This window comes from Athene cunicularia, assembly GCF_003259725.1.
Source record: "Athene cunicularia isolate RWA chromosome 27 unlocalized genomic scaffold, athCun1 chr27_part1, whole genome shotgun sequence".
In the NCBI taxonomy this organism is placed as follows: domain Eukaryota; kingdom Metazoa; phylum Chordata; class Aves; order Strigiformes; family Strigidae; genus Athene; species Athene cunicularia.
The window spans coordinates 981295-994340 of record NW_020799138.1 but is presented as its reverse complement, the minus strand read 5'-3'; the positions used below and the strand labels follow the sequence as shown (position 1 = coordinate 994340).

The 13046-nt window shown below is 52.2% G+C and overlaps 1 protein-coding gene across 1 annotated transcript in view; it reads right to left on the bottom strand.

Annotated features, from left to right (window-relative positions):
* Window positions 1-10799: 10799 nt before the first annotated feature.
* The window catches only part of CCR7 (C-C motif chemokine receptor 7), an 8589-nt gene continuing 6342 nt past the window's right edge, over window positions 10800-13046 (bottom strand). The window contains exon 3 of the mRNA XM_026864730.1: window positions 10800-11864. Within this exon, the coding sequence (XP_026720531.1) occupies window positions 10800-11864 (1065 nt within the window). The remainder of the gene's footprint in view (window positions 11865-13046) is intronic.

Here is a 13046-nt window from a genome sequence, read left to right as displayed (position 1 = left end):
CCCCCCCCCCCCCGAAATTACTGGCTGAAGTAAGCCCGTTTCCCCACTATGTGAGAAATACTCTGTGAGTTTTCACGTCCCGTGTTGCGGACAAATATAGGAATTGCTCTGTAACGTAACGCCAGCAATTTTTTAATATGCTGGGTTTTAGGGCGATAGAAACACTCCAGCACCAAGCACAGGTACCGCCTGCTGTGGCAGTTTCTGTTCTAACTTCTGCCCTTCCCTACTGTGCAAAATTTACACCTCTGCCAAGTTTTTTCTCACCTGCACAGCAGTGACTAACGAGTCGTCAAGCCAGGCTTTGGCTAAAGTGACAGCGTTTTTTTTTTTTTTCCTTGGTTCATCTACAAAAGCTTGGAAGCTGCAGCTCTCCACTATTTTGTAGTGACCGGGGAGCAGCACAGGGCTTGAGGAATTCGGCTCGCTGTGGGATCTTGTAGAAGTTGTGGTTGTGCTCAAGCAACCGATTCTCACAGGGCTGCTGCCGGAGTGCAGGTTCCGGCGCTGCACGTGACGGCAAAATTGAAATTGAGCTCTCCACAGATTGGGGAGTGATTAAAAATCAGAATGAGGCCTCGTGGGGAAAAAAAAAAAATGCACGTTTGTGAAGTTCACTTTAAAAGAGCTTCTCTCTTCGGCTGCCTGAGAAATCGCAGCTGCCTCTCCCGGGAAGGGGCTGCTCTCTGCTCATGCCGCTGAGCTGCAGCGCGGTTTTCGGCGGGGTCATGAGTGGTAGGAGGAGACTGGAAAAGGCCATTTACAGTTTTCAGAGCTGTCTAGCGAATTTGAGCGAGAAGCTAGTGGAAGGTGATGCATGGAATATGTCGCTTTTGTGGGAAGATGTGAGAAACATTCTCAAGTTCAGCATTCAGAATGGATTATCGAAATCACACGGGGAAAGGCACAAGCAGTCTGATTCGGAGGTGAAAATAAAGTGAACCAAAGCCATTTTAGCATTGCTTCTGGTATATTTAAATGAAACCAAACTGAAGTGACACTTCTTTTCAGCCTGCTTGCCCACAGGGGACTTTAATATGATCCAAGCCGTACTGTTTGAACCCACACCTCTATTGGAGGGGTGAGTTTTCCGGGGTTTTTGCCGGGGTCCCGCCTCGGTGTGCGCAGCGCCGAGCGCCTGCGGGGAAGCATTTCTCAGCCTGTCCCACACGGTGTCAGCAGCTCTCAACGAGAGGCCTGCGGGCGGCCCCGTTTGCTGCGGCTCTGCAGATCACTGAACCACAGAGCAGTCTGGTTGGGAGCCTTAACCCAGGAAGAGTGTCCCCTTCGCCTCCTGGGTGACTAAAGGCAGGAGGAGAGGGGAGCAGCTGGGAGGGAGGGACGCGGAGGAGATCATGTCCCCGTGCTCTTAAGAAATCTCAGCTTTCTGCCTGGGCTCTCTGCTGCTGCTGCGTGCCAGCTGCGGCTGAAGGGGACTGTGACCGTGGATGTGTTTGAGATGTGCTGTGGGTCACCTGGGGCCCGGCTGGGCTGTCGTGTCTTCCAAGAGGTCGTCACCTGGGGCCTGGGGAGGTCGCCAGGTGTGTTGTGTGTGTTGCCTTTTGTTACCAGTTTTTGCATATAATCTGTAGTTTCTGTCCAGCCAGCCTCCCCTTGCAGGAAGGAGAAGGAAGGGTTTTCATTTGGGTTACCAGTCACTGAAGCTTCATTTCGTATTTCAGGCCATGTGCCGCGACCAACAAACTCGATGCGTGTGCAGGAGGAAATGCCGTGTGGGGAAGGACTCCCTGTATTGCTGATTAGAAAGGGAATTCACTTCTGAGCTGGAGATCGCTGTTGGTGCTTGACAAGGAGAAACCTCCCTCCTTCCCAGGGCACCGTGCGGGATCTGTAAGGCACAGCCAGCGGCTAGAGCCGGGAGGGGTCTCGGGCACATCCAGCTCCCCTCTTCCCACCGCACGTGTTCTGCGTGGCTGGAGGGGAGGTTTGGTGTTACTCGTGTGCAGCACACCCGAGACACGGCTGGGCTTTGACTGCTCCCTCGACCGCGGTCCCACGGAGAGCGACTAAACCTCCCCAGGGGGACGTTCACCGCGGTGTCGTGGGCCGTGGGGCAGGAGCTGCCTGCTCGGGGTGCGCTGGCGCACATGGGGTTGCGATGCCCTCAGGAGCGGGTCTCTGGGGGGAGCCTGTACCCGAAGTCCCCTGAGAGGAGCAGCTCTGATCTCTCACTAGCGCATCCTCTCCGTGGCCTCTCGTGGTGCTGCGGCACGGCGCCCCATCATCTCCCCGGGCACAGGGCGAGCGGCGTGGCAGTGCGTGTCCGACGGCTGCAGCCCCTGGCATGCCCCGGACAGGATGCCTGGCTGAGGAGGAAGGTTCTGGCAGCCTTTCCTGCTTGTGATGGCGTGGAGACCTTTTCTGTTGTTTGTTATCTGCAGCACGCTTCAAAACAGCCTCCGCGCCGCCGCCGCACGCCCCACGGCTGTTTGTTAGGCTGTGCAGGCAGCGCCGGCACGTGAGGAGTTGCTCGTTTGTGGGTGGGTGTGGAGGCCCGCCAGAAGCCGCTGGCAATAGAGACGTTTTGGTGAGTGTTGTCTGGTCTGCTGCGATCCCACCCAAGGCCCGGTGGAAGGCGCATCTGTTGGGGTCCAGCTCGGTGACTTCCAGTGACCTTCCCCCTCTGCCTGTGGTCGGGTCATGGAGTTGGAGCAGAAGCATTGTAGCTACCTGTGACCCTCTGGCGAGGCAGATGAGAACCGACTGCGAACGTGTTAACCTCTTCAAAGGAGTCTTGTGCAACTCCCGGTTGAAGAGCGGGGCTGAGCTGCAGAGCGGCAATTGCTGCCGGCGGTGTTAGTCATCCAGAAAGAGACTTGTTTTTCCTTCTCCCCCTCCCCGCCCTGGCACAGGGGTAGAGATTCTTTCTCACTGTTTGGTGTGGCCAAAACTTAGAAGAAGAAACGTGTTATCTCCGAGGGAATCGGTCGACTCTCCCCTAAAAACGTGAACTTCTCTTTGCGCAGCTCCGGCGGTGAGATTTGGGCTCTGGTGGTGAATTTTGCTGCGATAGCCCCCAGAGCCTGAAACCGGTTCTGCTGGGAGATGTACGCAAACGTGAACGTGTGTGTGTATGTGTGTGGGGTTCACACCTCCTTCCACATTAACGTTCGCATGTAGACGGGTGATTCCCTGATAATAAGATGCAAAGCAGCGGGTATACTATAGAAACCTGAGAGGCCGTGCTGGCTACAACAATAAACTGGAGAGAGCCGAGGCCTTTGTACCCACGAGTCACCATCTGTGGCGGGGCAGCGTGCTGCTGCGGAGGGGAATATTTACTTTACTTGTAATTAAAATTGGTAAACCAGAATGCCTAGGTTTCTACGCCACAGGAAGGCCGGTGGGAACAGGATCTGGGGAAGTCACCAGTGGTGTCTTGGTCAGACAAAGGTTTTTTTTTGGATGTCCGACTCAGCACCTTCATTTCCACACAGTTGGGTGGGAAATAGGTTGCCTTTGTTGGGTGTGTGAAATGTAAAAGCTCTGGTGGCTCTTGGAAATTAAGGCTTGAAGGAGCCTTTGGAAAAGGCGCTTTGACTCGTGAGTCACTTCTGCTTGCGAAGATTTTATTTTTTACTACCTGGTTAGTTAAGAGCGTTTTAAGAGCTCATTTTGCTTTCTCTGGAGCATTCAGCCGCTCGGAGTTTGGTCGTTACGAGAGTATAACCCAGGACTCGTCCCCGAGGAGGGCAGGTCGTGAGCTGTGCGCTGCCGCCTGGCCTCCGAGCTGGGGACTGGAAAGCAGCCGCGTTTGCCACTGTCCTGTCACTGCCCGGGGCCTCCGCAGCACGTCTGGGGGTCTTCAAGCCTTCGGAGACCCCTAACACGAAATCCATCTGCTCTTGCTGCAAATCCAGTCAAACTCTCGGTGCCTGGGGGAGGACGTACTAAGAGGTTTCTCTTCCCTGTGTTTTTTCCAAGTGCCCGTGGCTGCGCGTGTGTAACCGTTCAGATTTTACCTCCTCTCCTCTCTCAAGTTGCACAACATGAAAAATTCATACCCGCTCCCCAGGAAGCTTTTCAGGAATTTTAGACCATGCTCCTAGTTAAAGAGGAACGGGCTAGAATCGATGGGAGCAGTTCTGATTTTGGTCCAGGGTGGGGTGTGTGCGGACTCAGAACCCTGAAGGCCTTTGGACTACTTATGGCAACCGGATATTATTTGGTCTTTTCCTCTCCTGCAGGCTGGTTCTAGGCCTTAGAATTGTCCTCCAGTCACAGAAATTTCCCGATCAAGCACACCAGCATTCAAGAATCAGGGTCCTGTGCAACAGTGCTCATCAGCAAAGAAAGGAAAGTAAATATCTGCTTGCTATCTTATTTTAGACAATTGAATTAAGAAAACAAAGCAGCAGGAAGGGAAGTTAGAGTTTCGGTTCCTGCAAGCTGAAGATTTGCATGGGTTCAGCAATGACAAGTACATGAGATCATGCCTAGATCGGCTCTGCATCTGCCATGCATGTGGTAAAGGTGAACCGAAAGCCTCTCTACTTGTTAAAACCTGAATCAGATTTTTGCAGAGAGCTGTGGCAGTGACAGGTGTTTGTTTGATCGAGAAGATTTGACTCCCTGCTCAGGTAGTATTTTAGCTCTACGAAGAGCTGGGGTCCCACTGAAAGACGAAAGTGAAAAACAACTTTCGATGCCGCTTGAAGACAGACTGGCCTGCAGCCAGAGCTCCGTGTGTGCACACTTGAAAACTTGCAATTTCTGCAAAATCTAAACACGAGGTCCCCTTCTTCGTTTCAGGGTGAGGGCTCCTGTACGTGGGACGAGTGGCGGAGCTCGGGTACTCCTGTTGCTACTTCTGCAAAGTGACGTTTTATTGCTGGTTTAGTGCTTGGGGGAGAAGGGCAGGGTTGACTCACCTCACCGAGGAGCAGCACTAGGGATATGACCCGTATTTTCTAAGCTGTGCCCAAAGTTTTATCCGTTGGATCGGGCCGAGCTTCCTCTCCCCTTGCGGTACCACGGCTGGAAACGCGCAAACCTTGAGGCTCCCTTGGTCACGTCTCCCTCGGGTGGAACAGCTCGAGGATCCTGCCAGCACACCGGGGCACTCAGGAAGGAAAGGCCTGGTAGAGAGCAAATATTGCTAGGTAATCTCTCTTTTTCTCTAGCCAGCCACTTTATTTTTTCAACTCCTTCCATCTTTCTCATTCCTACCTTTTTGCACCGCGCATTCAGCTGTGAATACAGATCGCCACGAGGAATAAACGGCCCGTTTTGGGAAGCGTGTCTGAGAAGAACTCAGCACAACCCATCCCTGCGTGTATCTTCTGTGTTTATGAGCAGCCACACGTGGGGCTGGGGAGTTATTCATGATGTTACACACCCGTTCCCTTCTCTTCTTTCTCCCAGCCCCCCCCCCCAAACCACAGTCCCACCACATCGGGGGCCGTCAGGAGGGTAAGGTGCGCTAGCAGTGGGTCATTCTGCTCTCATTAAATACAGCGCGATGCTGTTTATCTGGTTGTTTTTCCATATATCCCAGCTGCACGCTCTTGTCCTGTCCTTTGTGCCAGCAGTGCTCAGACCAGCTTTAAGCTCAGAAGTTTCTGCTTTTCAGTCTGGTCAGGCCCTTTGATCTACTTGCTTTGAGGTTGCAGAGCTGCCTGTGATGACACAAACAAGGGGCAGCTGATGTCTCAGCTGACTTAAGTTTCCCCAGATCCACCTTTTGGTGGCTCAGGTAGGAGGGGAGAGATCCCCTGGGGTGAGGAGACAACCCACCACTGGCCACTCGGGGTGGTGGCCCCCAGGCAAGGCAGCTGTGCCAGCGAGCTGGCGGGGGGGAAGGTAGTTGACTGTGCAAGTTCTCCCCCGAGATCTGACACCTCCACCCCCAAGGCAGGAGCTTGGGTTCTTTTTCCATATGAAAGAAGATGTGGGGAGAGGAAACCATCGCTCACTCTGAGCTATTCTGATTGTTGCAGCGTGCCACCACCCTTCCTCATCACCCACGTGCGTTTTTTTTAGGGTTTGTTTGCCTTGCTTAACTCCAGCTTATTCTTTCTTGGGGTGACAAGGACTTCCCTCCCACAGCTGCCCCGGTGGCACATCAGAGACCACAGCCGTGCCCGGAGAAGCTTCCTCTTCACATTAACCAGATCATTCGGCCAGAGGTGGGCAGCGGTGCCTGGGACAGCACCAGAAGGGAGAGGACAAACCAGATGAATGGGAGCGACTGCAATTAGTGAGCTCTCTCTCCCCCTAATTTCAGTTTACCTCCTGCCCAGCCCAGATCTGTTTGGCACTGAGGGCTTTTAAACCCTAGCTTAAAAATACACACCAGCACATGTGCACAGATAAAGAACTGGCAGGGAAGGAGAAATAATGAGCAGTGATAACTTCATGTGGAGCAGTGAGGAGTCCAGGGCTTCTGAGCCGCAATGACTTGGGGAAAGGATTGCAGGGACACCCGGAGCCCAGGTGACTCTGGCTGGGTGGTGGATGTCTCTCCTGCTTTTCAAGTTGTTTATTGCAGTGGCCTCTTTCTGTAACGAGGGCCAGGCTTTTTTAATTTACTTTTAAAAGATTTAAACCTGATTGGCCCCAGTGAACTGTAAAGGGAAACTTCTTTCTCTGCCTTGGTGGTGAAAGGTACTAAAACGTGTTTAAATCCAACCTGGGAATGCTGTGCCAGGTGCTGTGTGATTTGGCTGGGATGTTTGTAGCCTAAGGTGTGACCTTGGGTGGTTGCGTGGTGGGCTGAGTTTCACTGATTTCAGTTAGGGTTGCAGGTTGGAGTCTCTGTTTTCTTAACACCTCGGGAACGTTCCTGTTTAGAAGCTTGGTTTAGAGTCACCCCTGAGAAGCAGGAGGAGTTGTTAAAAGCTCGGTGGCTTTCTGCAGATCCCCAGTCCCGTGTCATGCTCCGTGCGCTCTAGTTCAGCGCTCCTGCCTCGGCGGGCTGCGCCTCTTGCACGGGTGAGCTCCTTGGGCTCGGGGCAGTTGAGGCGTCTGACCTAGTTGTGGTAAGCGAGACCTAACGTTTATTTAAGGAACCTCAGGTTTAGGCTGTTACTGTCTAGAGTTGAATTGTGGTGCCGTGGCCTCAAGACGCTCCTTATTACTACGTGAACCTCTGGGCCGGATGCTGAAACCAGCCTAATACTTTCTCTCTAGGGAGAAACCATGAGAGACGTGCACGGTTTAGTGAAAGCAGAAATGGCTCTTAGTTTTGGCGCTCAAACGTCAATTTTATGTCTTCGGGTTTTCTTTGAGATTTCTTCCTCTTTCATTCCATGGTCGCAATTACAAGATGCTGTTTGTAAGGGATATTGATCATCCCTGTGTGCCTTGAGGCAGCAATTAACTGGGGAGGTCAGGAAGAAATATTCTGTGCCCATTAATTGTGCCCCACCGGCCTGTTTGGGTTGCAGAGCTGGATTAGGTGGAAAGCTCATCCCGACTAGCGTGGCAATTACTGCTCTTACCTCGCACGTAGTTCTAGCCACCAGGGCTGTGGTCGCTGCCTCCCCCTGCGAGCAATTTGCACGCTAATGCGGCATTTAATTACTGACTTTAATTTAAAAGTGAACAATAAAATGTTACAACATCAAGGCTTTTCCCATAAACATTGGGAAGTAGCCATCAGCTACACCCAGTAGTGGAGCAGTGTGAAGGCGGTTGGGTTAATGGTTAAAATAAAACCTACTCTTAATCTGTTGGCGAGTTGTTTACTGTGTAATTTATCAATGGATGAAGTAAACGAACTTTTTTCTCCTTTGTTTGTTTTAATCATTTGTTTTCCTGCTAGGCAGTGCTGATGTGAAGCTAGGTTGATGACCAAACAGCTCTTGACGGGGCCAGGAGGATGCGATATGGACTGTCACAATAAATACAAGGTACATCCTGTGGAGGAAATACAATGGAAAACCAAAGGTGTTTTTTTTTTTTTTTTTAAACCGTTATAATTTATTTTCCACAAATAGCAAAATACAGTCAGTTTTCAGATCTCACTGGGGAACGTCAAGTTTGGATCTTAGGCCAAGGCTAACATGATTCATCTAAATAAGTGGCAGATTTGTTCTGTCTGTTAAATTAAAAAAGAGAAAGTGCCATGCACTCTGAAGTCACTGCTGTGGTGTTGAGGAGGCACCAGATGCAGCTGTCCCAGATGATGCTTTTAGTATCTCAGCTGGATAAAAGCAGCTGCATGTTTTCCTGTTTAGAATGCATCTGGTTGATACGGCCCCGAGAACCTCCCCGTTGGTGGAAGGGGAGCGGTTTTATCAAACAGGAGACAAGTACAATTGCATGTTTTGGTGGAGCAGATTTCCTTGCTAGAATAAGTTAGGTGAACGTATTTTGCATAAAAGAGTTTTAGTTAAAGCAGTGTGTCTTCAGGGTACGTTCGCGTCCATGTTTAACTTTTTTGGTGTAAAGCAGCTTTACGTATATGAATATGCATAAGAATATATTGTTACCGATGAAGAAAACTAAAAAGACCCCGTGTTACGGGTGTTCCTTGCTCTGACACAGTTCTCGTTAGCCGAGTGTCTTGCCCGAGTAAGGACTAGAGGAACGAATGACTATTCAGTGTCAGTCGTGAGCCCCGTTTCGTACGACGGAGAAGCAGCACTTCCGTACGCGTCGTGTGGAGCTGCGTTAGTGGTTGGCTGGGGTTGTGCTCCAGCGTAGACGCGTCGTGTGGAGCAGAAGGTGCTGCCCTCCTGAATCCCAGTGCTTGGCAAAATCCCATCCCCCAGAGCCAAATAGTTTATGGAGAGGAATTTATTTAATCCCGACGGCAGCCAGCTCTCACTGGCAACATTGTCCCCAAACCAGGTAACCGAATTCTTTCCTTGGGAGGAGGTTGATTTTTAGTTCTTGTGTCTCTAGAGCGTGTTTTATGACCTGTGGTGCAGAGAGTTCCCTGTCTCACTCCTAATGGATCCACATGTGCTATTGAAAGCAGTATAAATGGTTCTTTAGGTGTGTTTTGCCCTGCGTGTCCCTGGGAACACACCTGACCCTTTCCACAGAGCGGCCCAGCCGCTGCTCTGGAGGGTGAGGCCGTGCACCGCCACGGGTTAACCTGCTCGGGCGCGGCACCGGGGGGGTTCTTGGGCCCTGCGCTGGGGGTTAGAGCCTGCCAGGCAGCAACAGATGCACGAACAATTGCAGCAACTCCTCCCCGGTTGACATTCAGGCGTCCCACGACAGCAGTTCCCAGGGTGTTCATCTGTCGTCAGGCATCTTCGCTCTTCTAGTCAACGCGCCAACTGGCATTACATTCTGGGCTGCTTCTCAGGGTCTTATTTTACATGACAATAATTTGTTGTTCAGCTGCCATGTTCTTTTTCAAGTACGTGACCCTGGCAGTAATCTTCAACGCGTGACTGTCCTCTGCATTTAAATCAAACCACAGTGAATGGCATCTTTATTAGCACTGGCAGTATGAATGCAAACCACGTTTCCAATAGCTTATAAATGAAATACATATCTGACTCAAAAGCCAGCTGCTGAAGTCCTAGGAAGACACGTTGATTGGGAAGGGAGAAAAAAACCCACGTTCTTCTTTATCTGTTGAGGTCAGCAAGCAATAGCACAGGAGGCCCCCACACGTATGTGAAAATCATCAGACTGTGTCCGCAGCGGCTGATAAAGCAAGGCACGAGCGAGCTGCAGATACTGGCAGGCTCAAGTGGTTGGGCCAAGGGCACAACTATATCCTGAATTTCAGTGTTTTGCCTTAAGGAATGCACATGGACTTGCCCTGGGCTTGAGTCTTTAAAACGGTGAGCATTCTGGCCCCAGTCCACTAAACCACGGGCTTTATATCAAACGAGTGAGTAAGGATGGCGCTGGGCAGGCTGGATGGCTGGGCGGTAAAAGTGTATTTCGGCACCTGGCTGAATTGGTGCAGAAGTATCCGCTTCTTAGTGCGAGTTTGTATCTTTGGTGATCGGAAAGATTTTGGTTATTTGGAGCTTGTAACTAGGTTGTGCAAAAAGCTTGAATTGAAACTGTGCTCGCTGCCCCTGCCTCAGCCTTGAGCAGGCAGCCGCCCCCTCGGAAGCTAAAGGAGAGACGGAATAACTTGTGCTCCTTAGGATGCACCTTCCTAACACCAGGGACAGGCAGAAGTGAAGTGGAATTTGTACTTCTGACAAACGTGTGAGTTGACACAATAATACACAAAGTTATCGAAACAATGGGTTTAGTATCAGTTATGGAAATTTCTCACTTTTTATGGGGGAAGGCAGAGCAGAGAGTTGCGTGCTGGGATCCCTCACAGCTTGCACTGGATTAAGCTTGGAGCATCAGGCAGCTGATGTTGTTTTGTCTTGAAGACCAAATCGGTGCAGCCGGGATCGTTTTTGGAGGCTTGGAAGAGCGATAGGTAGTCTTGTTAAAAGCGACAGTCAAGGCAGCAACGGTGCTTCCGGAAGTTCAACCCTAAAGCAAGCGATTCTGTTGCAAAAATGTCTGTTTCTCTTGGTATTTGTCTCTTTTAGGGAAAATGTTCTATTTTGAGAATTTCTCATTTTGACTAGGAAAGACTAAAATAAAGGTGAAACAACATGATAAATTCTAGACTCATCAATCTCCCTCTCCCTTGCTTTTCTATGAGTCACAGCTTTACCAAATCTCTCCATGGGAGTGTCGGCTGGCAGTGCTTGGTGCCTGGAACATGGGGAGGCTCCTGGCTTCCTCTTACAGCTGCCTTTCCTACAGCGGTGGCAGGTCCCGCTCTACCGGTAATTCAGAATAGAGGAAGTGTAGGAAACTCTTCCACCTCAGTCAAAGCCTGGCTGGAGCTCAGCTCACGGGGAGAAGGTGGTGGTTGTCTCTGTCTCCATGGCAAAGGAAAACCTCTTGCTCTCGCGGCACGTGGAGAGCTGCCAGAGGCGCTCCTGGCTCAGGCAGCCCAGCTCCTTCAGGAGCTTGAAGAGGTCGTTGCGGAATTTGACACCAATGAAGGCGTAGAGGAAGGGATTGAGGCAGCATCGGAAGCAGGCCAGAGTGTAGGTCACGTCATCTGCCACGTCCAGCTTCTTGCTCTCCTCGCACGAGCTGGTTTGGTTGAAGGCCGAGATGGTCTTGGCCAGCATGACGCCGTTGTAGGGCAGCTGGAAGACAACGAAGACAATTACCACGGCGATGATGACCTTGATGGCTTTATTCTTCTCAAAGTTGCGGGCCTGGAGTAATGTTTTGATGATGATGAGGTAGCAGACGGACATGACCAGGAGGGGAAATAAGAAGCCAAAAACCATTTGGGACACTTTGATGCCAGTGTTGAAGGTCTGCAGGTCATTAGCGATGATGGAACAACGGGGGTGGCTGTCTGAGTTATTTACACCGCTGTGAACCAGCTCGGGGATTGAGAGGATGAAAGCCAGGAGCCAAATGAGGATGCACGTGACCTTGCTAATGAATATCATCCGGGGACGGAAGCGGTGGGCCGAGGCAGCCTGAACAATGGCGAAGTACCTGTCGATGCTGATGGACAGGAGGAGCAGCATCCCGCTGAAGAAACTCATTTTGCAGATGCAGTAGACGGCTTTGCAGGCAAACTCCCCAAAAAGCCAGTGCATGGCGGCGCTGGTGGCCCAGAAGGGGAGGGTCAGCAGGAAGAGGATGTCTGCCAGAGCCAGGTTCAGCAAATAGATGTCCGTCATGGTCTTGAGCCTCTTGAAGTAGATGTAGGTGAGCATCACCAGCCCGTTGCCCAGCAGCCCCGTGAAGCAGATGAGGGAGTACATGGCCGGGAGGAAGGCGGCGCGGAAGTTCCGCACTTCCTCCTTCTCGCACAGGATCTCGAACATGGTGTAGTCAATGGTGGTGTTGGAGTCATAGTCATCCGTGACGTTGTTCCCGGCACAGAACTGGAACGGGGAACAAAAGAGGAGCGTATTGGGACAGGTACCGTGGCCGCGTCGGGAAGGGTGCGTGGCGCTGGGCTGGGAGCAGGCAGGAGAACCCGGCCACAGAGAAGTCCCAGGGAGTTCCCAAGCGCTGGCTCGTGCCAACATCACAAACAGAGCTGGCAAGGCCTCGAGCCTGAAAATGTTTCCCATAAGTATGTGGGGTTTGGGGTTTTGGGGGGCCCAGAGTGGGAATTCCACGAGAAATGTTTAGCGCTCAGCCGAAGTAACACCTGCAAGCTCTCAAACGCGTGGCTGCCTGCCAGGATGTTTCAGGGCCCCCGTATAGCCGCGCGTACGGTCAGCTGTCGGATAAAACGGGGAAAAGAATCCATCCTGCAGTGTCCCCCTTCTCTCAGCAGGGATAACATCTCCTTCTGCCTGACTCTACTCCGCAGGCGTTTTCAAACCCCGGTATTCCCTCCCCTCTCCCATCTGAGATACTCCTGGTGCTCACGCCCCCTTCTCACTCGGGAAGGGGCCGCAGGGGCTGTCCCGCGCCCGCGGAGCTGCGCTGTGAGCAAGGGGCTCCCCGGAGCCCCCGGGCTGCTTTCTCGGCTCCATTAACAGAGGTGTCGACGCGACCGGGAGCAGCCACAGCGTGTGAAGCAGGAAGCTGTTACCGTGCCGGCGCGGACACGTTGCTGGCGTCTCATTCAGGCCCCTGCCCCTGATTTAAGTTCTGATTATTCTCATTTCATCTTCCTACACTGCCGTAACCTACAGGGCAGAGTGAGCCTGTGCTATCTGTGCCCTGCTTTTTTTTTGTGAGTTATTAGTCTCCAGCACCTTCCCTCCGTCGCGCAGAGATGAAAGGTTTCCCCTGGATACCTCTGCCCGTTATCACCCCGTATCTTAGCGCGCGTGCTCCATCTCAGGCAGGCTTGGCTTTCACCACATCCTGCCTGCTATCTGGAGGCATGCCACCAGAAGTGAAAGGGAAAAGAAACAGCCTGCAAACCTCTCCCTGCTGGGCTGAGCCTCTCGGGGAGCCTGAGCTGGGGGCCACGCTGTGGCTGAGGCTGCTCCTGTGGTTGTGGGAGCGCGAGCGCCGGGGCCAGGAGCGGGTCACGGCACAGCTTGGCGCTTCGCGGTCTCCTTCCCGCTTCAGGTTGACTCTGAGCAGGAATAGGCCGGGTGGGG